The 26,541-nt window shown below is 45.1% G+C and overlaps 1 protein-coding gene across 1 annotated transcript in view; it reads right to left on the bottom strand.

Annotated features, from left to right (window-relative positions):
• SORT1 (sortilin 1) overlaps window positions 1-26,541 on the bottom strand; it is a 234,401-nt gene that overhangs the window by 20,936 nt on the left and 186,924 nt on the right. Inside the window, exon 19 of the mRNA XM_077481349.1 lies at window positions 13,568-13,688. Coding sequence (XP_077337475.1) covers window positions 13,568-13,688 — 121 coding nt within the window. The remainder of the gene's footprint in view (window positions 1-13,567; window positions 13,689-26,541) is intronic.

The raw sequence follows: 26,541 nt of genomic DNA, 5'->3' as shown, positions 1-26,541 counted from the left end.
GGTAGTTATACATATTTACAATGTTTCGGATGTGTAATTTTTCAGTAAGGCTGCGTACACACGGGCGGACTGTTCGCCCAACCTTGTCCGCTGAACAGTGTTTGGGCGGACAGTCCGCTCGTGTGTGGGCTTTCAGCGGACAGTTTCAGCGGACAGTTGGACGGACAAGGTCTTTCGGAAATTCCGAAAAACTGTCCGCTGAAACTGTGTTTGAGCGAACAGTCCGCCCGTGTGTGGGCCTGTCCGCTGTACTTTCGAAATGAGCGGACTGTTCCCGCTCGGAAAGTCCGCCCATTTCGAGCGCGTGTACAGGTAGGCGGGGCCCGCGAAGGAAACGTCGCGGGCTCCGCCGCCTGGAATGGGCTTAAAGGGGAACCCCAACGCCGAAAAAAATCGGCGTGGGGGTTCCCCCCAAGTCCACACCAGACCCTTGTCCGAGCACGCTACCCGGCCGGCCAGGAAAGGGGGGCGAGCGAGCGCGCCCCCCCTCCTGAGCCGTACCAGGCCGCGTGCCCTCAACATGGGGGGGTGCCTTGGGGAAGGGGGGGCCGCGCGGCCCCCCCACCCCAAAGCACCTTGTCCCCATGTTGATGAGGACAAGGGCCTCTTCCCGACAACCCTGGCCGTTGGTTGTCGGGGTCTGCGGGCGGGGGGCTTATCGGAATCCGGGAGCCCCCTTTAAGAAGGGGGCCCCCGGATACCGGCCCCCCACCCTATGTGAATGAGTATGGGGTACAATGTACCCCTACCCATTCACCTGTGAAATAAAGTACAATAAAACACACAACACAGAGAAAAAGTATTTTATTGCACAGCCGGGGGTCTTCCGTCTTCGGGGGTCTTCTCGCCGGACTCCTCCGCTATGTGTGTGTAGCTCTTTTGCCAGCGGAGGAGTCCGGCTTTCTTCCTCCCCGCCGCCGGCCTCTTCTCCCGACTTCGGGGGTCTTGTCCCCCTCTTCGGTTCTTCTGCCGGGCCACCGCGCCTGGTCCGGTGGCCCGGTCTTCTGTCGCCGTCTTCTGTCGCCGCCTTCGGTTCTTCTGCCGGGCCACCGCGCCTTCTTGTAGCTCTTTTACAGGCGGTGGCCCGGTCTTCTGTCGCCGCTGTCGCCGCTGTCGCCTTCCGTTCTTCTTCTTGTTCTTCTTGTTCTTCTCCAGGAGATGTTGACACGTCGCTCCCTCCGGCCGGAATGCCAGAGCCGCCCTGCGCTGTGACTTATATAGTGACAATGGGGCGGGGTCACATGGTATATGTCACATGGGTTGGTCACATGGGTTGATGTCACATGGGGACTATGACATCGTAAGGGGGCGGGGTCACCATGTGACCAACCCATGTGACATATACCATGTGACCCCGCCCCATTGTCACTATATAAGTCACAGCGCAGGGCGGCTCTGGCATTCCGGCCGGAGGGAGCGACGTGTCAACATCTCCTGGAGAAGAACAAGAAGAACAAGAAGAAGAACGGAAGGCGACAGCGGCGACAGAAGACCGGGCCACCGCCTGTAAAAGAGCTACAAGAAGGCGCGGTGGCCCGGCAGAAGAACCGAAGGCGGCGACAGAAGACGGCGACAGAAGACCGGGCCACCGGACCAGGCGCGGTGGCCCGGCAGAAGAACCGAAGAGGGGGACAAGACCCCCGAAGTCGGGAGAAGAGGCCGGCGGCGGGGAGGAAGAAAGCCGGACTCCTCCGCTGGCAAAAGAGCTACACACACATAGCGGAGGAGTCCGGCGAGAAGACCCCCGAAGACGGAAGACCCCCGGCTGTGCAATAAAATACTTTTTCTCTGTGTTGTGTGTTTTATTGTACTTTATTTCACAGGTGAATGGGTAGGGGTACATTGTACCCCATACTCATTCACATAGGGTGGGGGGCCGGTATCCGGGGGCCCCCTTCTTAAAGGGGGCTCCCGGATTCCGATAAGCCCCCCGCCCGCAGACCCCGACAACCAACGGCCAGGGTTGTCGGGAAGAGGCCCTTGTCCTCATCAACATGGGGACAAGGTGCTTTGGGGTGGGGGGGCCGCGCGGCCCCCCCTTCCCCAAGGCACCCCCCCATGTTGAGGGCACGCGGCCTGGTACGGCTCAGGAGGGGGGGCGCGCTCGCTCGCCCCCCTTTCCTGGCCGGCCGGGTAGCGTGCTCGGACAAGGGTCTGGTGTGGACTTGGGGGGAACCCCCACGCCGATTTTTTTCGGCGTTGGGGTTCCCCTTTAAGCCCATTCCAGGCGGCGGAGCCCGCGACGTTTCCTTCGCGGGCCCCGCCTACCTGTACACGCGCTCGAAATGGGCGGATTTGCCTCCTCCTTACGTGGGCGAGTCCGTTCATTTCAAAAGTTGAGCGAACTGTTTGCCCAACCTTGTTCGTCAAACAGTCCGCTCGTGTGTGGGCAAGTCCGCTCATGCAAATTTTGAGCGGACTGTTTGACAAACTGTTTGCCGAACAAGGTTGGGCGAACAGTCCGCGCGTGTGTACGCGGCCTTAGTTTTAAGAAGACGAGCACTTGTGTTTTCTGAATTCTAAGTTGGTTGCAATTATGCAGGCAGTGTCTGGTTTCTATGACACTCAGGATAGTGTGCATATAAGTGCCAGTGAACTACGTGGCTCAGATGTCGTTAATGAAGTCCCGCCTATGGACATCGCGTATGGGGAAGGAGCTAAGCATGATGTAATCCGTGGACATCTTATCGGTTTTAAGCTCTATCCAGAGCGTTGTAACTATGCACTTGGGATAAAGTGCTTTATTTGTAATTTTTTTTTTTAACCATTTATAATTAAACTTGGAGATAAACAGAGAGCACTAGATTCAGTTTTATTTTATTTACACTTGTCAACTCATCGAGGGATTATCTCTGGAGCAAGCGTTTGTTTATCGGACTGTTATCCCCACATTGTGGGAAGGCTTATGCAGATCTTTATGGTCATATCAATGAGGCAAGCGGCTGCTGATGCCTTTGGTGGATGGGCTGGACTCCTTGTCACTTGTATGGTCAGCTTGCATGCACAGCCTAACAGTGGCATACCTTTTGTTTAATATGAACAGTTATAGGGACTTTACCATTTCTTATTGATTTTTTTTTTGCGCTGCACAGTTCTTAGATTTTTTTTTTTATGGTTTCTGGTATGAAGGAACTGCAATAACCCAGGCACTAACAGAGTTCATATGGCTTTCTGAGTTATCAGGCAACAGGAGAAATGGCGGCCAGAAGCATGCAGTGAAGAGCCTTATGAGCACTACGTCACTTCTGGTATTAACGTAGGAGAAAAAGAAAACACCAATTTTTAATATGAAAAACACTAGAACATTACCTATAAGGTTAGGTGAGACAATAATAAATCAGGGTAAAAACAGAAGTGTAGATTACCCCATAATGTGTGCCTTCATAAAAATGCTTGTGTGCTGATAACTTGGAGTCTTTAATAATGGCATATCCATTCCTAGCATACCAATATAAAATATCCCCCCGTACTACAATGGCAGCATTATCAGCTGAACTACGGGCTGTCTTTTCAATTACCCCAATGGGTTACTATACCGATGGCCAGATATTGTTATATTTGCAAAATAATCCTGTACCAAAACTTTCTGGGGACCTTATAGCTAGAAGATAAAAATACATATATAGAGGCAATACTTTTTTGCAACATCCTACAAGGTAAAAATGTCCTTAGAAAAAAACTGTTAAATGGGAACAGACTACCTTTGCAGATACCCAGTCCAACTATATCTATACCAAAATGTGTCAATTACTGGGAACTATTGCAGAAAATACACTTTGGGTGGTACTGGACTCCTTGTAAAATATCAAAAATATCCACTACAGGCGACGGTTTATGCTGGCGTGGCTGCTCCCAACAGGGGACTTGACTTCATATCTCATAGAATGGTCCTCATATTAGAAGTTACTGGTTTATTCTCTTACTTGCCAGGTTGCCTCACTAGACTTAACCCTGCCTTGGCAATCCTTAGTATAGACAAGAATAGATTCGCTCTATTATTCAGATCTGTAACTACTTACATGCTTTTTACAAGATTACTGTTGCTTGGGAAATGGAGGTGTGACTTATTTACCAACATCTGAGTTTAAAGACAATGACCACATTATTATACGAAAAATATATTAGCATACTAGATGGGAAGAGGCAAACAATTTCACAAGACATGGGACATATGGACATTTTGAGGTAACCAATTACGATCATAACAACTTATATTCATATCTGATGAATTTCAAAATGCTAACTGGATGTATGCTTGGCACGTTAAGCTCCACATTTGTTTACTTGTTTGTCCTTTTTTCTTATACATCTACAGTGCCTTGCGAAAGTATTCGGCCCCCTTGAACTTTTCAACCTTTTGCCACATTTCAGGCTTCAAACAAAGGTATAAAATTTATATTTTTTGTGAAGAATCACCAACAAGTGGGACACAATTGTGAAGTGGAACAAAATCTATTTGATTTTTTAAACTTTTAACTAATAAAAAAATGAAAAGTGGGGCGTGCAAAATTATTCGGCCCCCTTGCGTTAATACTTTTTAGAGCCACCTTTTGCTGCGATTACAGCTGCAAGTCGCTTGGGGTATGTCTCTATCAGTTTTGCACATCGAGAGACTGAAATTCTTGCCCATTCTTCCTTGCAAAACAGCTCGAGCTCAGTGAGGTTGGATGGAGAGCATTTGTGAACAGCAGTTTTCAGCTCTTTCCACAGATTCTCGATTGGATTCAGGTCTGGACTTTGACTTGGCCATTCTAACACCTGTATACGTTTATTTGTGAACCATTCCTTTGTAGATTTTGCTGTATGTTTGGGATCATTGTCTTGTTGGAAGATAAATCTCCATCCCAATGTCAGGTCTTTTGCAGACTCCAACAGGTTTTCATCCAGAATGGTCCTGTATTTGGCTGCATCCATCTTCCCCTCAATCATCTTCCCTGTCCCTGCTGAAGAAAAGCAGGCCTAAACCATGATGCTGCCACCACCATGTTTGACAGTGGGGATGGTGTGTTGAGGGTGATGAGCAGTGTTGCTTTTACGCCAAACATATCGTTTTGCATTGTGGGCAAAAAGTTCGATTTTGGTTTCATCTGACCAGAGCACCTTCTTTCACATGTTTGGTGCGTCTCCCAGGTGGCTTGTGGCAAACTTTAGACGAGACTTTTTATGGATATCTTTGAGAAATGGCTTTCTTCTTGCCACTCTTCCATAAAGGCCAGATTTGTGCAGTGTACGACTGATTGTTGTCCTATGGACAGACTCTCCCACCTCAGCTGTAGTTCTCTGCAGTTCATCCAGAGTGATCATGGGCCTCTTGGCTGCATCTCTGATCAGTCTTCTCCTTGTCTGAGCTGAAAGTTTAGAGGGACGGCCAAGTCTTGGTAGATTTGCAGTGGTCTGATACTCCTTCCATTTCAAAATGATCGCTTGCACAGTGCTCCTTGGGATGTTTAAAGCTTGGGAAATCTTTTTGTATCCAAATCCGGCTTTTAACTTCTCCACAACAGTATTACGGACCTGCCTAGTGTGTTCCTTGGTCTTCATGATGCTCTCTGCGCTTTCAACAGAACCCTGAGACCATCACAGAGCAGGTGCATTTATACAGAGACTTGGTTACACACAGGTATATTCTATTTATCACCATCAGTCATTTAGGACAACATTGGATCATTCAGAGATCCTCGCTGAACTTCTGGAGTGAGTTTGCTGCACTGAAAGTAAAGGGGCCGAATAATTTTGCACGCACCACTTTTCAGTTTTTTATTTTCTAAAAAAGTTTAAAATATCCAATAGATTTCGTTCCACTTCACAATTGTGTCCCACTTGTTGGTGATTCTTCACAAAAAATTTTAATTTTATATCTTTAAGTTTGAAGCCTGAAATGTGGCAAAAGGTTGAAAAGTTCAAGGGGGCCGAATACTTTCGCAAGGCACTGTATTATAACAATCAAATTATGGTATTAAAGGGGTTGTAAACCCTCTTGTGTTTTTTCACCTTTGTTCGCACACGTGCGCGCGCACACACACACACACACACACACACGTGCTGGCGCTCGTGCACGCAACCGCCGGCCACGCGCATCAGGTCCCCCGCCTTTCAGCAGGCGCGTGCCTCCGGAGGCCCTTAAAAGGGAACCCCTTATATGTACGGGATTTCACGCAACAGGGCCATCGTGCGGCAGTAAATGTGCGTGAGCCGGGCAGAAACCGGTTAAATAAAATCCAAACTGTGCCCAATACAACAGTGCCTTGAGGCGATTCAGTTCGCATTGTGCGCTATACTAATTATTTCATTCATTCACAACACATAAAAAATATCCTGGAGGAGATATGGCGCTAGCCAGCGAGATGCCGGTGGTCCAGCTCATTTATGGGAATCCGGTTCACTGACAGATATTTGAGACTTTTACAATATGTTTTATAAGGGCTGTTAATAGGGTTTAAATAAATTCAAGAGTGTTGCGATACTGCACTACTGCAAATTCTTCCATCATGATTAAGATGAGAAAAGATTTAAAATTGGTATTGAAATGTGGTGGATGAAGATTGACTATCGGGAGCAAAATCATATTATAGACGCTCATTTGGCCCAAAACCTATTACACTTTTGGGAGCAGTGATCACAAGCACAGCAAGGTGGATGATTTCTGTATACCAATGGTGGAATTTTGTACACGTTAACATGGTGGACTATATTATATTGGGACGGATTTGACATTCTTTAAAGAGGAAGTAAAGGCAAGTTTTTTGTTTGTTTTTTAAAAGCACACCCTGTAAGGCAAAGGCATAATGAGCTAGTATGCATAGCATACTAGCTCATTATGAATAACTTACCTGAGAACGAAGCCCCCGAATCGGTCCTCCGTCTTCCTCTTCGCCGCTGCCATGGATCCCGGAGCGGCTTCCGGGTCTCGCGGCTCCAGTGAATCACAGCGCCGGAGCCGCGAGTGATTCACTGGAGCCACGATGACGTCACTCCCGTGCATGTGCACGGGAGCCGACACTCGCGGCATGTCGCCGCGATCTGCGGCCTGCCCCAGTGCGCCGCTGTCTACGGCGCATGCACCGTAGACAGCGGTGGCTGTCTTTGGGTAAATATCTCCTAAACCGTATAGGTTTAGGAGATATTTCTTCTACCTACAGGTAAGCCTTAATCTAGGCTTACCTGTAGGTCAAAGTTGGTTGTAAGGGTTTACAACCACTTTAAAATCTGTTTTACCCATTTAAATATTTTGCAGATTTAGATCACCGATTTAGTATATCATGAATCATGGTATTTTTCATGTCTTTAATAGCACCCAGAGTCTGTATAATTAGGTTGTATCAGACAGTGCTTGGAATTAGGATACTTGACTTTTTTTTTTAAAGTTTCTGCTATATACCAAAAAGCTTTTACATTATGCAGCAAGTAAACATATTGTCCACGATCTCGATGTGTAGAAAGCAGAAAAATATACATTGCGGATTGTTGAGTATGGGGCTGTATAGCCCCAGACCGGTAAGGGTGCCCATGCTTACCCGTCCACAGTCAAAGGCGCAACAATGGGCATGAGGACATTAGAACTGGACTACAGAGCAGTAGTGGGATGCATTAAGAAAATATTCTGCAATTCACCCCTTCAAGGAAAACCATATTCCTCGATGGCAGTGGCCTCTTTCAGGAAGACAATGCGCCCTGTCACACTGCAAAAATGGTTCAAGAATGGTTTTGAGGAACACAAGTTGGAGGTGTTAGTGCCGGTTCACACTACTGCGATGCGATGCGAGAACCCTGCTCATCAACTGCAGGAACAGCGCATCCGACACGCATGGCAGAGTGTGAACACACATGCGATCAGATTTATGGTCCGAACAGAAAAAAAGGTTCCTATGCGTGTTTCGACCGAATGCGGTGCGATATCAGCCATACTATCTGTATGGCTGACATCGCACCGCACAGAAATTGCATGTACTGTGAACAGCAGTGGCACTGCAAATTACATGCAGTGTCTGGCATCGCAATAGTGTGAACCGGCACTTAACTTCCAAATTCTCCAGATCTCAATCCAATCAAGCATCTGTGGGATGTGCTGGAAAAACAAATTTGATCCATGGATTCCCTACCTCACAACTTATAGGGCTTAAAGCAGTATTAATCCCAAAACCAAAAATGTAATATACCAAAATTTTTTAGAAAGTTGCAGTTCCGCATCCCTATAAGCAGTACATGATATAGAAACTATATGTAATCAAATGGGATTTTTAAGGCACAACATTTTACATAAAATGTTATTATAAACAAATGGTACACAAGTAACCGCCCCCACACCTGTGTTGCTCCACTGCGCTTGTATAATATAAAAACAATGAATAATTGAATTTCTAACTGAAGCTGCCACTAAAATAAACAAAATGAAATCCGTGTTCCTCCTCTATAAAAAAAAGTTGGAATTGTGCCACTAAAAGCCAGCGCACATATACACCGCTAGCTATAAAACATAAAGTGCAATGTGCATAAATACATAAAATGTCACTAGAAGACAATTAATCCAAATATATGTGCATAAATAATACAATGTAAAAGTGAATCAATCAATAAATGGTATGACATGTAAACAACCAGTGAATCAAGTGACAATGTGTCAGTCTCTTAACCTGGCGGTATGATTATTTCCGATTTTTGGTGCTGAAAGCGGTACAATTATTTTTCATGGAAATTTGGCGTTTTATATCATAGGCCTGTAATTCTTACAAATAACTCACTTAAATCTGTCCAAACCAGAGTTTAGTAGACATCTTGGGTATAATAAAGTTTGAAAAATAAATAAATTATAATACATAACTATAAATAATTATAATAAAAATGATTCAATAATGTAATCAAATCAAAAACACTGAAATTTGCTCAGTTGCAGAATTGTCGCTGTCATTAGATTTAGTGTTTGATGACGAATTTCCCCACAAATTATCACTCAATTCTGCAAGTGATTCGAATTTATTGTCGCTGTTTTCTAGCTGGTCTAAAACCACCGACATAAAAAGGGACACTTTTTGGTTGTTATGGACAATCTCCAAATTCCAGGCAGAAAAAACATAATATAAAAGTGCATGCAGTGCACTGGACAGACAACTAGGGACAAAGTGTAAGATTACAGTGTACTGTATATGTATTGCGTTTTTACTTTTTTGAATTTGCCACCGCTCTCCATCCCCGTACGTCGCAACGCTCGCAGGGAACGGAGCCCCGCGGAACTCGGCACTGTGCGAATAGAGCGAGGAGACATCGCAGGATCCAGGGGACAAGGTAATTAACTTTCCCTGTATCCTGCGATGCAGCCCCGAGTCCGGCTCGGGGTTACCGCTAATGGTACTGGAATTTCACCCCGAGCCAGACTCAGGAATACCGCCAGGGGGGTTAATTGATAAATATTCAAAGGCAGTTCATATCAATAAAAAGTCCAATGGCTGATTGAAAATCGACCAAAAATACACAGTGGTAATTGTTATATTGTTCCAATAATCTTCCACCACACCACAGTGCTTGTGACTCCACTCCCCTTATGCTCTCAAACTCCACCAGCTGCATTTGCCTTACATTTTCGTTTCTGGCTCAAAAGAGCTTTAACCCTCTTATGAGGGTTTAACCACTTCAGCCCCGGACCAATAAACACCTTAAGGACCAGAGGTCTTTTTCCAATTTCGCACTGCGCTGCTTTAACTGGTAATTGCGCGGTCATGCAATATTGCATCCAAACGAAATTTGCGTCCTTTTCTTCCCACAAATAGAGCTTTCTTTTGATGGTATTTGATTGCCTCTGCGATTTTTTTTTTTTTGCGATATAAATGGAAAAAGAGCGAAAATTTTGAAAAAAAAAAAAGATATTTTCTTCTTTTTGTTATAAGAAAAATCGAATAAACTAAATTTTAGTCATACATTGAGGGCAAAATTTATTCAGCCACATGTCTTTAGTAAAAAAAATGTCAATAAGCGTATATTTTTTGGTATGCGCAAAAGTTATAGCGTCTATAAACTAGAGTACATTTTCTGGAATTTACACAGCTTTTAATTTATGACTGCCTATCTCATTTCTTGAGGTGCTAAAATGGCAGGGCAGTACAACCCCCCCCCCAAATGACCCCATTTTGGAAAGTAGACACCCCAAGGAAATTGCTGATGGGTATGTTGAGCCCATTGAATATTTTTTTTTGTCCTAAGGGATTGAATAATGACAAAAAAAAATAAAAAATTTACAAAAAGTTGTCACTAAATGATATATTGCTCACACATGCCATGGGCATATGTTAAATGACACCCCAAAATACATTCTGCTGCTTCTCCTGAGTACAGGGATACCACATGTGTGGGACTTTTTGGGAGCCTAGCCGCGTACGGGACCCCGAAATCCAAGCACCGCCTTCAGGATTTCTAAGGGCATACATTTTTTTTATTTTACTCCTCAAGACCTATCACAGTTTTGAAGGCCATAAAATGCCAAGATGGCACAAAACCCCCCCAAATGACCCCATTTTGGAAAGTAGACACCCCAAGCTATTTGCTGAGGGCCATGTTGAGACCATTGAATTTTTTTTTTTGTCCCAAGGGATTGAATAATGACAAAAAATAAAAAATTGTTTTTACAAAAAGTTGTCACTAAATTATATATTGCTCACACATGCCATGGTTATATGTGGAATTGCACCCCAAAATATATTCCGCTACTTCTCCCGAGTATGGGGATACCACATGTGTGGGACTTTTTGGGAGTCTAGTCACGCACGGCACCCCGAAAACCAATCACCACCTTCAGGATTTCTAAGGGTGTAAATTTTTGATTTTACTCCCCACTACCTATCACAGTTTCGAAGGCCAAAAAAAATGCCAAAATAGCACAAAACCCCCCAAAATGACCCCATTTTGGAAAGTAGACACCCCAAGCTATTTACTGAGAGGCATGTTGAGTCCATGGAATATTTTATATTTTGCCACAAGTTGCGGGAATATTACAAACTTTTTTTTTTTTGCACAAAGTTGTCACTAAATGATATATTGCTCACATATGCTATGGGCATAAGTCAAATTACACCCCAAAATAAATTCTGCTGCTTCTCCCGAGTACGGGGATACCACATGTGGGGGACTTTTTGGGAGCCTAGCCACGTACGGGCCCCCGAAAACCAAGCACTGCCTTCCGGATTTATATATAAAATGCTACCAAAAAACCTGTTAGCGATGGCAGGGATCAGGCCTGACTCTGCGATCGCTGCAGTTATGTGTTTAGTGTTTTGTAAGTGACAGTGATCGATCGATACTGCACTTGGGTGGGCTGGGCAGAGGGGCAAAACGCAGGTGCTAGCAGGTATCTGGGCTGATCCCGCTAACAATGCGTTTTTTTGGAACCCTAAACTGCTGGGGACGCTAGTATAGATCTGATCAGATCAGATATTGATCTGTTCAGATTCTATACCACTACGGGAGGTGTATGCTTTGCGCGTGGGTGTTAGCGGTACTGGCACTAACCTAGCGCTGCCTGGGGCGACGCAGACCCTGACCCTAAAACCTAATCGATATCACCCGCCGGGTGATCAGGGGGTTAAACCTTTATTGGGTAATAAATGGTGGGTGCCCTGATGCTATAAAAAACAAACTAACCAGAGTCACCCGTAACACTTATACGGTGATCAGTGGTGAAAGGGTTAACTAGGGGCAATCAGGGGGTTCAAATTTTTATTAGGTAGTATATGGGGGTCCCTGGCGCTATATAAAAACCTGACGGGGAACCTAAATAACTAACTGGCTAACCAGCGTCACCAGTGACACTTATACTGTGATCGCTGGTGAAAGGGTTAACTAGGGGCAATTGGGTAGTATATGGGGGTACCTAGCACTATAAAAACCTGGCAGTGAACCTAAAAAAATAACTAGCTACCTAGCGACACATGCAACGATCAGAAAAATTATCGCTTAGTGGCACTGGCAAAAGGGGGTGAAAGGGTTAACTCTAGGGGCAATTGGGGGGGTGATAGGGGGCTACCCTGGACCTAACACTAACTGTCCTGACAGTTTTTACTGTCACAACTGACACTGAATGCAGTGATCAGTAAAGAAATGATCACTGCAATCAGTGACACTGTGACTGGGGGGCGGGGGGGATCGGGGGGCGATCGAGGGGGGGAGGGTTTGTGTGCCTTTGTGTACCTACATGTCAGTGTAGTGTTGGTGCACACTTACTTTGTGTCTTCTCCTCGTAGTCCGGTCAAAAAGACCGCCCCGAGGAGAATGACATCACTTCCTCTTTCCTGTGTAAACAATACACAGTGGGAGGAAGCTTCTCATTGGCCAGGAGCGATCCAGAGGGGGTGGCTGAAAACCAACGGCCATCCCCTCATCACGGAACGCTCCTGGAGCGAACCGGACCGTCGTATCCAGCGGGAGGGGGTCCGATCGGACCCCCCACCCGCTGGAAGGCAGGCACGTACATGTACGTGCTTGTGCCTGCCTGTGCCATTGTGTTGATGTACATTGGCAATACGGCGGTCCTTAAGTGGTTAAGATAAGGTTTCCAAACTTCAGTTACAGAAAGATGAACCTCTTTGGCAATTCACAGGATTTACTCCACATGCAAATGAAAAATGCTTCCGATGGTGTAATATTAAACCCCTTATTTAAAATCTAGAAAATCCCACAGCATTGCACTCATATGTGAAAACTAAAATCACTTCAAAAAGGTATCAAATGACAGCAATCCATACATCTAACTGGGTATGCGATGGTCATGGCAGACCCAGGGTGTGCGAGCATGTATAACACTATCTCACCACTTCTCATCCCCGATAAGCACTGTCCGGTATTGTGCATCGCGTAACAGCGTCCTATGCCTCATTTAGATGATCGCCAAATAGCCACGTCTGACACATTTCGTCATAAATGACTTCCTCATGGGATTGGCTACTTGGCATGACGATCCTCCCTTTATTCTCTCAGCATCTTCAAATGGACGCAGTTATCAACTCTAGCACCTGCACATTCCCTGTGTCCCCATCCCAACAATACACCAGCCATTACAGCTTGATATGCCTAAAGTCTAAGTTCTTATAGCAGTCAGCATATAAAATATATATTGTACGGACTCCGATTGCAAGTGCAAGCTGGCAGCATGCTTAATGTGGATCCCACATTCAAAATAACATGCCCGCTCGCTCTATCACGTTGATTATCACCAGTGACACCTAGCGCTTACTCACAAAGTAGCTCATATAACATCAAACAATGCTCCATCAAGACGACACTCGTACTGAGATTCTCATATAAAGACACAGTAACATTTCGCATGAATGTTTGTACTGACAGGAAGTAAAGGGAAATCACCCCAACAGACAAAGATTACAATAAAAACTCAACAGAAGATCTAACTCTTCCCTGTTTTTCTTCATATGAAATAAAATATTTCAACTTAATTTGGGTTTCAAGGTGTATCTTATATAATGGTCTACTCAATTCCTGAAAAAATGAATCAAAGATAAATAGAAAGTTAAACAAAAGTTGAATTAGTAAAAGCATAAAGTAATGTTCAATCCATAGCATGTTACACTACCTCATCAGAGTCATCACGGTAACTGTTGCTTCTGTGAGCTGCACCAATGTTTGAATCCAAATGCTCATCTCCTGTGGTATCCACATGCTCCCTCAGGATGGAGTACCTGTGTACAAGGAATCTGTGGGAAATGGACAAAATTTAATTAAGCAATATCTCAATTGGAGTCCTTTAAACATACACTTTAAAGTCTGTTTACTTGGGGGCTACATACACTATATTACCAAAAATATTGCGACACCCGCCTTTACACGCAAATTAACTTTAATGGCATCCCAGTTTTAGACCATAGTGTTGAATATGGAGTTGGCCCATTCTTTGCAGCAATAACAGCTTCAACTCTTCTGGGAAGGCTGTTCACAAGGTTTAGGAGTTCATTTCTATGGGAATGTTTGACTATTCTTCCAGAAGTGCGTTTGAGGTCAGGCACTGACGTGGATGAGAAAGCCTGGCTCAGTCTCTGTTCCAATTCATCCCAAAGGTTACACATAGTTACATAGTAAGGTTGAATAAAGACACCAGTCCATCCAGTTCATCCAGTGAGTGTCTACAATTGTCCCTATCCCTGTACATTGCACATTCACATCGGTCCCTACCCTCAAGGAGCCCACAATCGAAGGTCTCCATTCATATACTAGGGCCAATTTTGGACAGAAGCAAATTAACCTACCAGCATGTCTTTGGAGTGTGGGAGGAAAACGGAGCACCCAGAGGAAACCCACGCAGGCACAGGGAGAACATGCAAACTCCAGACAGGTAGAGTTGTGGTTGGGATTCTAACCAGCGACCCTTTTTACTGCTAGGCAAGAGTGCTACCCACTACACCACTGTGCCGCCGAGAGGCGTTCCATCGGCTTGAGGTCGGGACCCTGTACAGACCAGTCAAGCTCCTCCACCACAAACACACTCATTCATGTCTTTTTGGCCCTGGTTTGTCACACATTTGGTGGAGGAGGGATTGAGGTGAGGTTGTTTTTCAGGAGTTGAGCAATATACCAATCTTCCCAGTGAATGGTTGTGGACAGGAGGCGACGAGGGGTTATGAACACAAGTCTAGGCCATTGATGGACAGTAGAAAATGTACCACACCGAGATGGATAAGCTTTCATGCCTTGAATGGTCAGTTTGAAATAAAAGCAGGATTACCAGGTATTTCACACAAAAAGTTAGAAATACAAACAGGACACTTTCTAATACAAGTACATGGCAAAACATACACATATCAGGAATACGAAATTTTGGGGTAACATTTAAATGTTATGCTCCCGATTTCATCTTCACTCTGCTTTATACAAGGAGGATCTTTACTTTTGACATGTGGGGGTTCTCATTTGAGGGAAACGCATCCACTTACAATACACCTGGAAAGTACCCATAGTGTTTCACTTCTTCCACATTTTATGTTACAGCCTTATTCCAAAATGGATGACATTTATTTTTTTTCAACATTCTACAAACAATATCCCAGAACGACAACATGAAAGAAGTTTGAGATCTTTGCAAATTTATATAAAAAAAGTTAATAAAAAAATAAAAAAAACTCACATGTACATAAGTATTTACAGCCTTTGCCATGACACTCAAAATTGAGCTAAGGTGCACCCTTTTTCCACAGATCATCCTTGAGATGTTTCTACAACTTGATTGGATGCCACCTGTGGTAAATTCAGCTGATTCGACATGATTTGGAAGGCACACACCTGTCTATATAAGGTCCCACAGTTAACAGTGTATGTCAGAGCACAAACCAAGCCATGAAGTACAAGGAATTTTCTTGTAGACCCCTAAAACATGATTGTACCAAGGCATAGATCTGGGGAAGGCGACTGAAAAATTTCTGCAGCTTTGAAGCAGAGTGGCCTCTATCATCCATAAATGGAAGAAGTTTCAAACCACCAGTACTCTTCCTAGAGGCGGCCGTCGGGTCAAACTGAATGGTCGGGGGGAGGGGACTTTGCTCCAGGTGAGTAGAGCCAGGTGAATGAATTAAATGGGTGGGTCTCTTCTCACGGGTGCATGCCTTGGCTGTCATATGGTATCTACATGAAAAGAAGTGGCTGCACACCGAAAGTCCATTTATTGCATCATCCCAATAAAAGTGCACGACACACCACAGCAACAGACGTCGGTACAGAGGTTGACGCGTTTCACAAAGTTACATTGTCCTTAATCATAACTGGTTTTGAGTTATAAGGTTACGAGTAAGCACTTGTTTCTGTGGTGTATGTCATGCACTTTTATTGGGATAATGCAATAAATGGACTTAAGGTATTGCAGTGTGCAGCCACTTTTCATACGGGCTTTTCATGATAGAGCTTCATTGTTTCTCTGTGGAGAGAAGAGAATCTTGCAGAAGAACAACCCTCTCTCCAGCTCTCCACCAATCGGGTCTGTATGGTAGAGTGGCCAGACAGAAGCCACGCCTCAGCAAAAGATACTTGACAGCCTGCCAGGAGTTTTCCAAAAAGGCACCTGAAGGACTCTCGGACCATGAAAAAAAGAATTCTCTGGTCCAATGATACAAAGCGTCAACTGTTTGTCCTGAATGGCAAGCATATCTGGAAGAAACCAGGCACTGCTCATCACCTGGCCAATACAATCCCTACACTGAAGCATGGTGGTGGCAGCATCATGCTGTGGGGAGGTTTTTCAGCTGCAGGAATTGAGAGACTAGTCAGGACCAAGAGAAAGACGAACGCAGCAATGTACAGAGAATTCCTTGAAGAAAACCTGCTCCAGAGCAAATCGGGACCTCAGACTGGGGTGAAGGTTCATCTTCCAATGAGACAACGACCCTAAGCACACAGCCAAGATAACAAAGGAGTGGCTACAGGCCAGCTCTGTGAATATCCTTGAGTGGACCAGCCAGAGCCCAGACTTGAACCCGATTGAACATCTTTGGAGATAGATCTGAAAATGGCTGTGCACTGATGCTCTCCATCCAACCTGATGGAGCTTAAGAGGTCCTGCAAACAAGAAAGGGAGAAACTGGCCAAAAATAGGTGTGCCAAGTTTGTAGCATCATTCTCAAAAAGACTTGAAGTCTGTAATTGGTGCCAAAGGTTCAACAAAGCATTGAGCAAAGGCTGTGAATACCTATGATCTGATTTTGTTTTTTTTTGGGGTTTTTAATAAAGTTGCAAAGATGTCAGACACACTTCTTTCACATTGTCATTATGGGGTATGGTTAGTAGAATTTTGAGGAAAATAATAAAATCAATCAGTTTTGGAATAAGGCTGTAACATAAAATATGGAAAAAGTGAAGCAATGGGAATACTTTCCGGATGCACTGTAACTTTTGAAACACTGATGAAACGCATTGGGCAGAGCTTGTAGCGTCACTTCCTGTATTGGAGAGTGCATTGCAACACATATTGTTAGATGTATTGATTACATTGCTCTGAATCTCCAGTATTATTGGAAGTGCAAATTTTGGTATTTTAATAATTATTAACTTACAGACATGTGCTATGAGATGCCTTTTTGTCCACCCATCCTCATGTGTGTTCCCAGTGACCAGACCTGGCGAGGAAGATGAGGATAAAGTGGATTGGAAACTCATGTGTGGTGCCTGTGACCCGTGTAGGGGGTTCTTTTTTCTGGTGAGTGCGGACCTGAGGATGGAGCACTAGTGGAAGTCATCCATCTTTTTCACCAGTGATTAATATTGCACTTCGTTGTTCATGCACAAGTCACTTTGTAATTGGGATCACTTATGAACTTTTTTGTGAATTTATGAAGTTACTTGATTGTATTTTTGTTTTACTATATGAATTCCTTGCACAACGAGCAAGTTGAGCACTTTATATTGAATTTTAGATTTTCATTTTTGGATTGCTTAAAAGCATTCTGGTCTACGGATTCTTTGCGAGTCATTCATGTGTAGTTTTTATCCAACACTACACACGTGTGGTATCGCACATTAAGCATTATTCTTTGTATTATGTATAATTTGTGTCTGACACATTAGGAATACATTCAAGGAGACTTCATGAGTTAGTATCCATATTTAAAAAGAACACACTAGTTTTAATCATCACTTTTAATGAGTTTTGCACATCAGTAATAGGCAGCGCCACCTATACCGCTCTCCCAAAATAAAAAAAAACTTACATGCATGCTCACACTTTTCTATTGAATGTATGATGAGCATGTGCAACTCAACCTGTATTCCTGACACAACAGCTACGCCCATATGACCAACTCCCATACACACAATGTTGCCCCGCTGTCCAATCAAGAGATGGAAAAAAACCAAAAAAAAAAATAAAAATAAAAAACAGGTGAGAGGAAGACAGTGGCCATGGAGGGATGAAACTGCCGAACACACTGGAAGGTGGAAGGGAGTATACTGAGGGGTTTAGTTCTGCTTTAACCACTTACTTACTGGGCACTTAAACTCCCCTCCTGCCCAGACCAATTTTCAACTTTCAGTGCTGATGCACTTTGAATGAGAATTGCACGGTCATGCAACACTGTACCCAAATGAAATTTTTATAATTTTTTTCCCACAAATAGAGCTTTCTTTTGGTGGCATTAAATTACAGCTGGGGGTTTTATTTTTTGCTAAACAAAAAAAACGCAAAATAAAAAATCATGTTTAATAGTTTGTTATAACATTTTGCAAACAGGTCATTTTTCTCCTTCATTGATATGTGCTGATGAGGCTGCACTGATGGGCACAGATAAGGCAGTAGACAGATGAGGCATTCTTATGTGGCACTGATGAGCTGATGTCCCTCTCACGGCCGCCGGTGATCGGCTTTTTTTTTCTCCTCGCGCTGTCAGCACAAGGAGGAAAAATAGCAGATTACTACTCTGTTGTCATCACATGATCGGCTGACAGCTGATCACGTGGTAAGGGGGTCGGGATCAGCTGTCTCTCTGATCACAGAGCGTGCCGCGTGCGCCCTTCAGGGGTGCTATAGCTCGTGCACAGGACTACGTCAATAGACTTAGTCCCAGCAAAGCAGGTCCGCGCTGTAGCATCATTTGGCTATAGCGCGGATCTCTAGTGGTTAAAGCCTAACAGCAAGTACCATAAGGTGACTGCCATCACCTTGGTAGAGGTCATTTGCTGGGCTTTCCCTCTGATCCAGGTTCACTCATCTTAAAGAAGTAAACTATACTTGTTTTGGGACTAGATTTACTTTTTCCTTTAGGGTTTGTGTGCAAATTTCAACACAAGCTTGTAAAATCTTCATAAAAACAAAAATTATTTGAAAATCTCACAAACCCATATTTTATTCACAACAGGTCTTAAAAATTTGGGACAAAGCCATATTTACCACAATGCAGCATCCCCTCTTTTAACACAGTAAAGGTCTGGGAACTGTGGAGACCACTTGCTGGAATTTTTGGAGAGGAATGTTGTCCTATTCCTACTGGATATAGGATTCTAATTTCGCCAACAGTCCTGGGTCATCATATTTTTAGTTTCAAGAGGTCTTTAGTCAAATATCTAACTATATAATGAAAAATGTCCCAAATATTTTCAAATGGCGAAGGGTCCAGACTGTAGGCGGGCCAGTTAAGCAGCCGGACTCTATGAAACTATGCTGTTGTCATGGATGCAACATGCATATTTTAGCAGGACAATGCTATACCGCAAGGCCTTCCCTGAAAAAGACATCCTCTAGATGCGAGCATATAGATATATCCTCTAGATCAGGGGTCTCAAACTGGCAGCCCTCCAGCTGTTGCAAAACTACAAGTTCCATGAGGCATTGCAAGGCTGACAGTTACAAGCATGACTCCCACAGACAAAGGCATGATGGGACTTATTTTCAAACAGCTGGAGGGCCGCCAGTTTGGGACCCCTGCTCTAGATATATCTTTCAGCATTAATGGTGCCTTTTCAGATGTGCAAGCTGCATTTCCATACTTGTGCACATATTTTCCAGGTTCTCTGAATCTTTTGATGAACTTATGTTCTATAGATGATATCCTTAAAGTCTTTACATTGAGGAACATTATTCTAAAATTCTTTGACAATTTTTAGATGCAGCTTTTAAACAGAATGATGGACTTCTGCCCATCTTTACGTCGGAGATACTCTGCCCCATTTTATACCTATCTGTTTACTGACCTGATGCCAAAATGGTCTTCCTTGTTAGCACTACTTATTTTGCCAGCTTTTTTGCTGCCCTAACTTTGAGACATGCGGCTGCCATTAAATTAAACATTTGATACGTTTTCTATTGTGAATAAAAGCTGGTTTAAGAGACTTGCATCATTGCATTCAGATTTTATATAGATTTCACACAGTATCCCAACTCAACTTTTGGAATTGGGGTTGTATACAGTGAGGGAAAAGTTATTTTTGTACTCACCGTAAAATCCTTTTCTCTGAAGTTCATTGACGGACACAGCTCCTTTAATTCTTGACCTTAGGGTTATCGCACCACTTCAGGAGAGGACTAGGCAGAACATGTAACATGTAAAAACAGCAAGACTGCACAGCACCGCCCAGGGGGTAGTCCCTCCAGCTATAACCTCACCCCGCTTCCTGCAGCTCAGTTCGTCAAAAAGTAGTACAAAACATAAATAGGAGGGGTGGGTGCTGTGTCCATCAATGAACTTCACAGAAAAAGGATTTTACTGCAAGTACAAAAATCCCATTTTCTCTTTTGTTCATTGACGGACACAGCTCCTTTAATTCTTGACCTTAGGGACGTCCCCAAGCAGTGTCAAAAAAAATGAGGAGTGGAAACAGCAAAACATAACTTCATCCACAACAAAGGGAAAACCTCAGAGGAGTTGCCATCAAAAGATGCGTTTACAACAGACTAGTAACTTAAAGAAAGTGTAATTGCAACCTTAGACAGCCGCCTGCGAAACCTCGCGGCCAAAGCAAGCATCTGAAGATGCACTTAGGCCAACTTTGTAGAATTTAGTGAATGTGAACGGATGACCAAGTTGCCGCCTTGCACACCAGGGAGACAGACGCTTGATGTCGGAAAGCCCGGGGAGGTCCCAATTGCTCTTCTGGAATGAGCCGTGACAGGAAAGGGGGCATCACCCCCCCCCCCCCCCCCGAAGGCACAGGCCTGAACTGATCTGTCTGATCCACCAAGAAATGGACGAGACCACCAGACCTTTTTTTGGACCAGCCACTGAGACAAAAAGAGTCCGACTTCCGGAAGGGAGCCGTAGCAGACAGATACACCCGTAAAGCCCGGAACACATCCAGGGAATGTAAGGCAACCTCTTTTGGGTGTGTGTCGGCTTAGGACATAAGGAAGGTAATACAATGTCCTCATTTAAATTGAATGCCGAAAACACCTTTGGAAGGAAAGAGGGCTGTGGACGTAGCACCGCCTTACCCTTATGGATGACCAGGTAGGGAGACTTGCATGACAAGGTCAATTTTTTGTTGCGATAAAAAAAATAAACTTGCATAGATGTATTTAAAAGAAAAATGGGAAGGAGGGGGGTTAAGAAATGTCCACGGAGGGGATACGGTTTAAAAAAATGACAGTGAACAGTTATTTTAAAAAATTACTCCTGATGTAATTAAAGTTGCTAGCACGGGGCAGGAGGCAGCATGCTGAAGGGCAGAAGACACCTTAAAAAGAAATACAAAAAGGAGACACAAGCAGCGCCAACCCAAGTGCAGTAATATAACACGTTTTATTGATTGTAGTCAAAATATAATCATCTGTATTAGTTAAAAACAGGCACATCTTAATGGTGACGTCCAGATGGGCAATATAATGGGCGATCCTTTTGCGCTGTACAGTACCGTCTGGCAGCGCTGGTCGATTCCAGTGTCCCAGGCTGAGGTTAGTAAGGTGCAGCGGGGATCGTCAGTCTGTGGGGACCCAGGTCGTGGTGTAATGATGACAATAGCGAGCATGCATTCGGAGCATGCATGCTCCTTCGTCAGAGATGCCCAACTAATACACAGAGTGAGTACATTTTGACTACAATCAATAAAACAGCGGAAGCTGCTCTCAGAAGGAGGTCATCTAGGTAACACACGATTGCGATCCCACGTTGCCTTAACATCGCCAGAATTCGAGTCAGTTTGGTAAAGACTCGGGGTGCTGACAAATTGATAGTGCTCTTCCCGACTGCAAATCACAGAAACCTCTGATGCCTGAGGCATATGGGTACATGTAAATCTGTATCCTGGATATCCAGGGATGCCAGAAGTCCCCCTGATGGAGTGCAGCGACCACGGAGCAAATTGAATCCATCCTGAACTTTTGCACTCACACAAAGCTGTTGAGGGCCTTTAGGCCCAGAATTGGACGTACCCCTTCCTTTTTTGGGGCGACTACAAACAGATTGGAGTAGAATCCCTGAAACCTTTCCAGCGTTGGTACAGGTACTATCGCCCCACGCAGTAGAAGGTCCCGTACTGCCCCGAACAGTGCTTCCCAACAAGCTGGAAGTAGAGGTAGGTTGGAGGGAAAAAAAAAAAAAAATCGGTTAGGTGGACAAGAAAGAAACTATCTATCCCGATGAAACCAGTTTGCAAACCCACTGGTTGGACAGTAGAGAGGTTCATTGGGCTACAAATTCCCCAAGGACGACCCCTCACCCGAGAGCTGGGCGGGGGCAAACCTTCATGCAGTAACATTTTTGTTCGCAGACTTGTTTAGCTTGCGAAACCAGGGACGCCTTTGTCCTTTAGCAGGTGCCTTGCCGGACTGGGAACGCTTACGAAAAAGCAGTTTCCGAGCGGGAAAAAAAGAGGGCCCTTGCCTACAGGCGTGGCTCCTTACCCTTCCTGAACTGTGGGAGCAATGTGCTTGATTCACCGGTAACATTTTTAATACAGTCATCCAGCGAAGCTCCAAAAAGCCTCTCACCCTGCAAGGTCAAATCCGTCAGAGCTCTTTTTTTTTTTTTTTTTTTTTTTTTTTTTTTTTTTTTTAGATGCCTGGTCCGCAGACCAGCATTTCAGCCAAATCAGGCGCAGTAGCACCACTGCCGATACCGATTCTCTAGAGAGCAGGGGGACCATATCCAGGGCCGCATCACAGACATACTTAAGGTCATGCACCAATTGGCCTGCTAGCTCTACGTAAACCGGGGGGAGACTTTTGGTTCTCCAATTCACGGTGCAACAGCTTTGCCCATTCAGCAAGTGTCTGCGACACCAAGGCCATGGCCAGCACAAGTCGTAACGCTGACCCCACTACTGCAAACATGGACTGGGCCACTGCTTCGGCCCTCCTGTCAGCAGGATCCTTGAAGGCAGGAGTCCCTTCTACTGGAATTGTGGTTACTTTATTTAACCTGTATACCGAGGGGTCAACGACCGGTGGAGACGTCCAGTTTTTCAGGAGGCTCTCCTCAAAGGGGCAACGCACCACAATTCTTCTTGGGACTGAAAAGGCCTGCTGCGGACTTCCCCATTCCTTGTAAATGAACTTCTCAATATAAGTTAACTATGGAAACACCTTAGGCGTGCGGGCCGGTTTGCGGTTCCCAAAAGGGACCGCCACCTCAGCAGATGTTCCTGCTGCATCCTGTATTTTCAGGGTATCCCGCACCACAGTGATAAGTGATCCTACTAGCAATTTTTCCTGCGCTAACCTTGACACTGAATCCTTTTCACTGTCCGAACGGTCCTGGTCTGCATCCTCTGACACATCAGAACAGGGGTTGCCAGTAACCGCGGGACCCAAGTCTGAATCAGTACTCTCCCCAGAACACAAGGGGGGCAGGGGGCGTTTTTTACCCCTTGTGCTTGCACGCTGCTTCCACACTGGCAACAAAGGTCTCCAGGACCACCAACCAAGCGTCCATAGGCACCGCATTTTTTGCAGGTGAGCCCGTTGCAATAGCAAGGATGTCTGGGGAAGAAGCGCCAGCTTCTGATGCCATGCTGACCCTTACTCGCCTGCCACAACTTAGGGACTTAAGGCAAGGTACACAAATCCCTCCCTTCTAGCTGCTCAGACTGAGGGGTCCCTCTGCAGGACTCCCCACCCTGACCAAGTGCTGCGATGTGCAGCCTCTGACCACTCTGCCCTGTTTCAGTCACAAAGTGCTCAGAGTGAAAACCTCTCTGTTCTGTGGTACACAGACCAAGCACTGGAGGTAAAAACGCACTGAGGCTACAATAAAATGGCTGCCGGCCGTCCTTAGTACAAAAATCACCAAGAAAATGGCCGCCGAACCTTCTAGAAAACGACTAACAGCCATATACTGCATAAGACTACAGGAAAATGGCCGCAGGCTCAGCAAAATGGCGGCGGCCTCTCCTGAGGTAAATTTACTCAGACACCTCACAGCGCAGTAAAAAGGAACAGAAAAAACGAAATGGACCCCAACAGCCAGCGCAGCCCGGCCAAAGCTCGGAGGCACCCCCGGCCTAGGTACATACACCGCACCTCATGCCCAGTCACACAGTGGCCCCAGCAGGGGGACAAGGGAACCCCCTAGACGACCTCCCAGGGAATGCCCAGCTGCTCTATCCTGCCAAGGCAGGGAGAGCCATACTTACCCTTCCTGACAGAATTGCTGGATGCATTCCACCACAGACCCATCACCCGAGCAGTATGGGGTGGCTGCTGGCCATGGCACACTGCAACACGAACAGGAGTAACCCGGTCATGTGTGCCCCGAAGCATATATACTCACTGGCAGCCCTGGAGCAGAAGGTGCATGTCGTGGCTGACCCAGAATGTAGCTAGGGTCAATGGCTCAATGGCCAGGCTGGGGAGAGTACAAAGGCTCCATATTATCCAACCTGTCACCCAGCCGGCTGTTGATAGTAGATCACAGGATAAAAAAATTGTAGAAAAAAAATCCCAGGACCAATGGCCCCCTCAGGGAGCCAGGTTCTTCTCCTACACTAGGCAAAAAAAAAAAAAAAAACAGCTGCAGGAAGCAGGGTGAGGGGTTATAGCTAGAGGACCGCCCCCTGGGCAGTGCTGTGCAGTCTTGCCGTTTTTACATGTGTTACATGTTCTGCCTAGTCCTCTCCTGAAGTGGCGTGATAACCCTAGGGTGAAATAAAATTAAAGGAGCTGTGTCAGTCAATGAACGAAAGAGAAAGTAGTTGATTCCCTGCTGATTTTGTATGTTTGCCCACTGACAAAGAAATAATCAGTCTATAATTTTAAAAAAGGTAGGTTTATTTTAACAGTGAAACAGAACAAAAAAAAAAAAAAAAAAGTGGTGATCAAATACTTTTTTTCCCCTCACTGTATATATGTAATAAAAAAAAAAAGCCACTGGAATTTGTCCACATGGAAACAAAAGGCTTGATAATGAAAGCAACAAAAAGGAGCATAAAGAACCACTATGAAAAAATAATCCAAATCTGTAGATCATTATGGTTTTAACTCAAGGGTGTGATTTTTATTCTTTTCCTTAACAGACGTGGATTCTAATTACCGTATTTATCGGCGTATAACATGCGCTGGCGTATAACACTCACCCCAAGTTTAGGAGGGAAGTTTAAGGAAAAAAAAAACAAACAAAAAAAAAAAAAAACTTACATTTATATGCCCATCAGTGTCATCTGCAGCCTTGTCCACCATTGCAGTCTTATGCAGCCTTGTCCACCATTGCAGCCGTGTCCCCCATTGCAGCCGTGTCCCCCATTGCAGCCGTGTCTATTTTATTTTTTTTAAATGCCGCCGCCGAGATACAGAGCCGGATGTGTATCTCGGCGGCGTGCGGTAGTTCTCGGCGGGCCTTCGGCCCTTCTCGCCAGCTTTCGGCCGCCAGAGGCTGCAGAGAAGAGCCGAAGATGGCCGAAAGTCGCCGAGAAGAGCCGAAGGCTGCCGAGCAAGGCCGAAAGCCACCAATAATGGCCGAAGGCGGCCGAAAGTCGCCTTGAAGAGCCGAAGGCGGCTGAAAGCCACCCAGAGGCTCAGAATTTCGGGGGATCGGCGTATAAAAAACACCCACGATTTTCCCCTGCTTTTAAGGGGAAAAAAAGTGCGTGTTATACGCAGATAAATACGGTAGTTACCTGGCTTAAAATAGCAGGAAAGGCTAACAACAAAACTAACATTTAAAATTCTCTCCTAATGGTCCTATATTGCATTCTAACACAAATCAGTTTACATTTTTGTTAAATAGTTGTACATGCAATCAAATAACTAAAAATCTCTGGGTCTACTGCAGGGGTTCCCAACCAGTGGCCCCCGGAGCCCTCTGATGTGGCCCTCGAACTCCTGCTCCAAGATGGCAGGTTGGCAAGCCCAGATCACGGGTTGCTGACCAGCCATCCCAGAGCAGCAGTTTTGTGAATGAAGCCACTGGTAGTGGAAGCAAGTGGCTGCGGAGCAGAGCCATATAAGCCAATGCTTCCTGTATAGTGCCCGCTTCTGTCACAGGCAGAGTGATACCAAATGCACTCCACCTGGGACAGCAACAGCCACCGATAGCAGAATGGAAGGCAGATATTAAAGGTAAGTTTATTACTAAATTCACAGTATATATGGATATATCCATTTTGCAGTGGTTACTGGGCTGCTTTCAAATGGATCCGCAGGTGCAGTGCAGCTGCGGGTTACCTGCATTGAGCCATAGACTTCTGTTATTACCTGCGGGTTTGTTGCGCCTTCAGAAAGTGCACCACACCTGCAGAATATAATAGAAGTTTATGGCAAGGTGCAGCTAACCCGCAGAAAATCCACAGGTTCACTGAGCTGCACCTGCGCTTTGGGCAAATCACAGCGCATCAGTGTGAAAGCAGCCTTAGGCCCCTTTCACGATTGGTCTGACCCAATCGGACTTTCTATTCACCTCTATGGAGCTGCAGATTTAAACGGACTTGTGTCCATTTACATCCGCTTACCTAAGGGAAAAAAAGAAAGGGATCTGCCCCTTCCATCTGGACGAATCAGATTGGATCAGAGGGCCCATAGAGTAGAGTGGGCTGTGTCTGTGGACATGGACCTGTCATCCTCCCGCTCCGCTCATTGTGGCCCGTGACCTTGCTCTTCAAAAGGTTGGGCACCCCTGGTCTACTGTAATGTGAAGTGCTAACAACAAGGAT

This window comes from Lithobates pipiens, unplaced genomic scaffold (assembly GCF_037356315.1).
Source record: "Lithobates pipiens isolate NorthernLeopardFrog02 unplaced genomic scaffold, aLitPip1_a1.2 Scaffold_16, whole genome shotgun sequence".
Lineage (NCBI taxonomy): Eukaryota > Metazoa > Chordata > Amphibia > Anura > Ranidae > Lithobates > Lithobates pipiens.
Note: the sequence above shows the minus strand (reverse complement) of the source record. Positions and strands in the feature narration are given on the sequence as shown.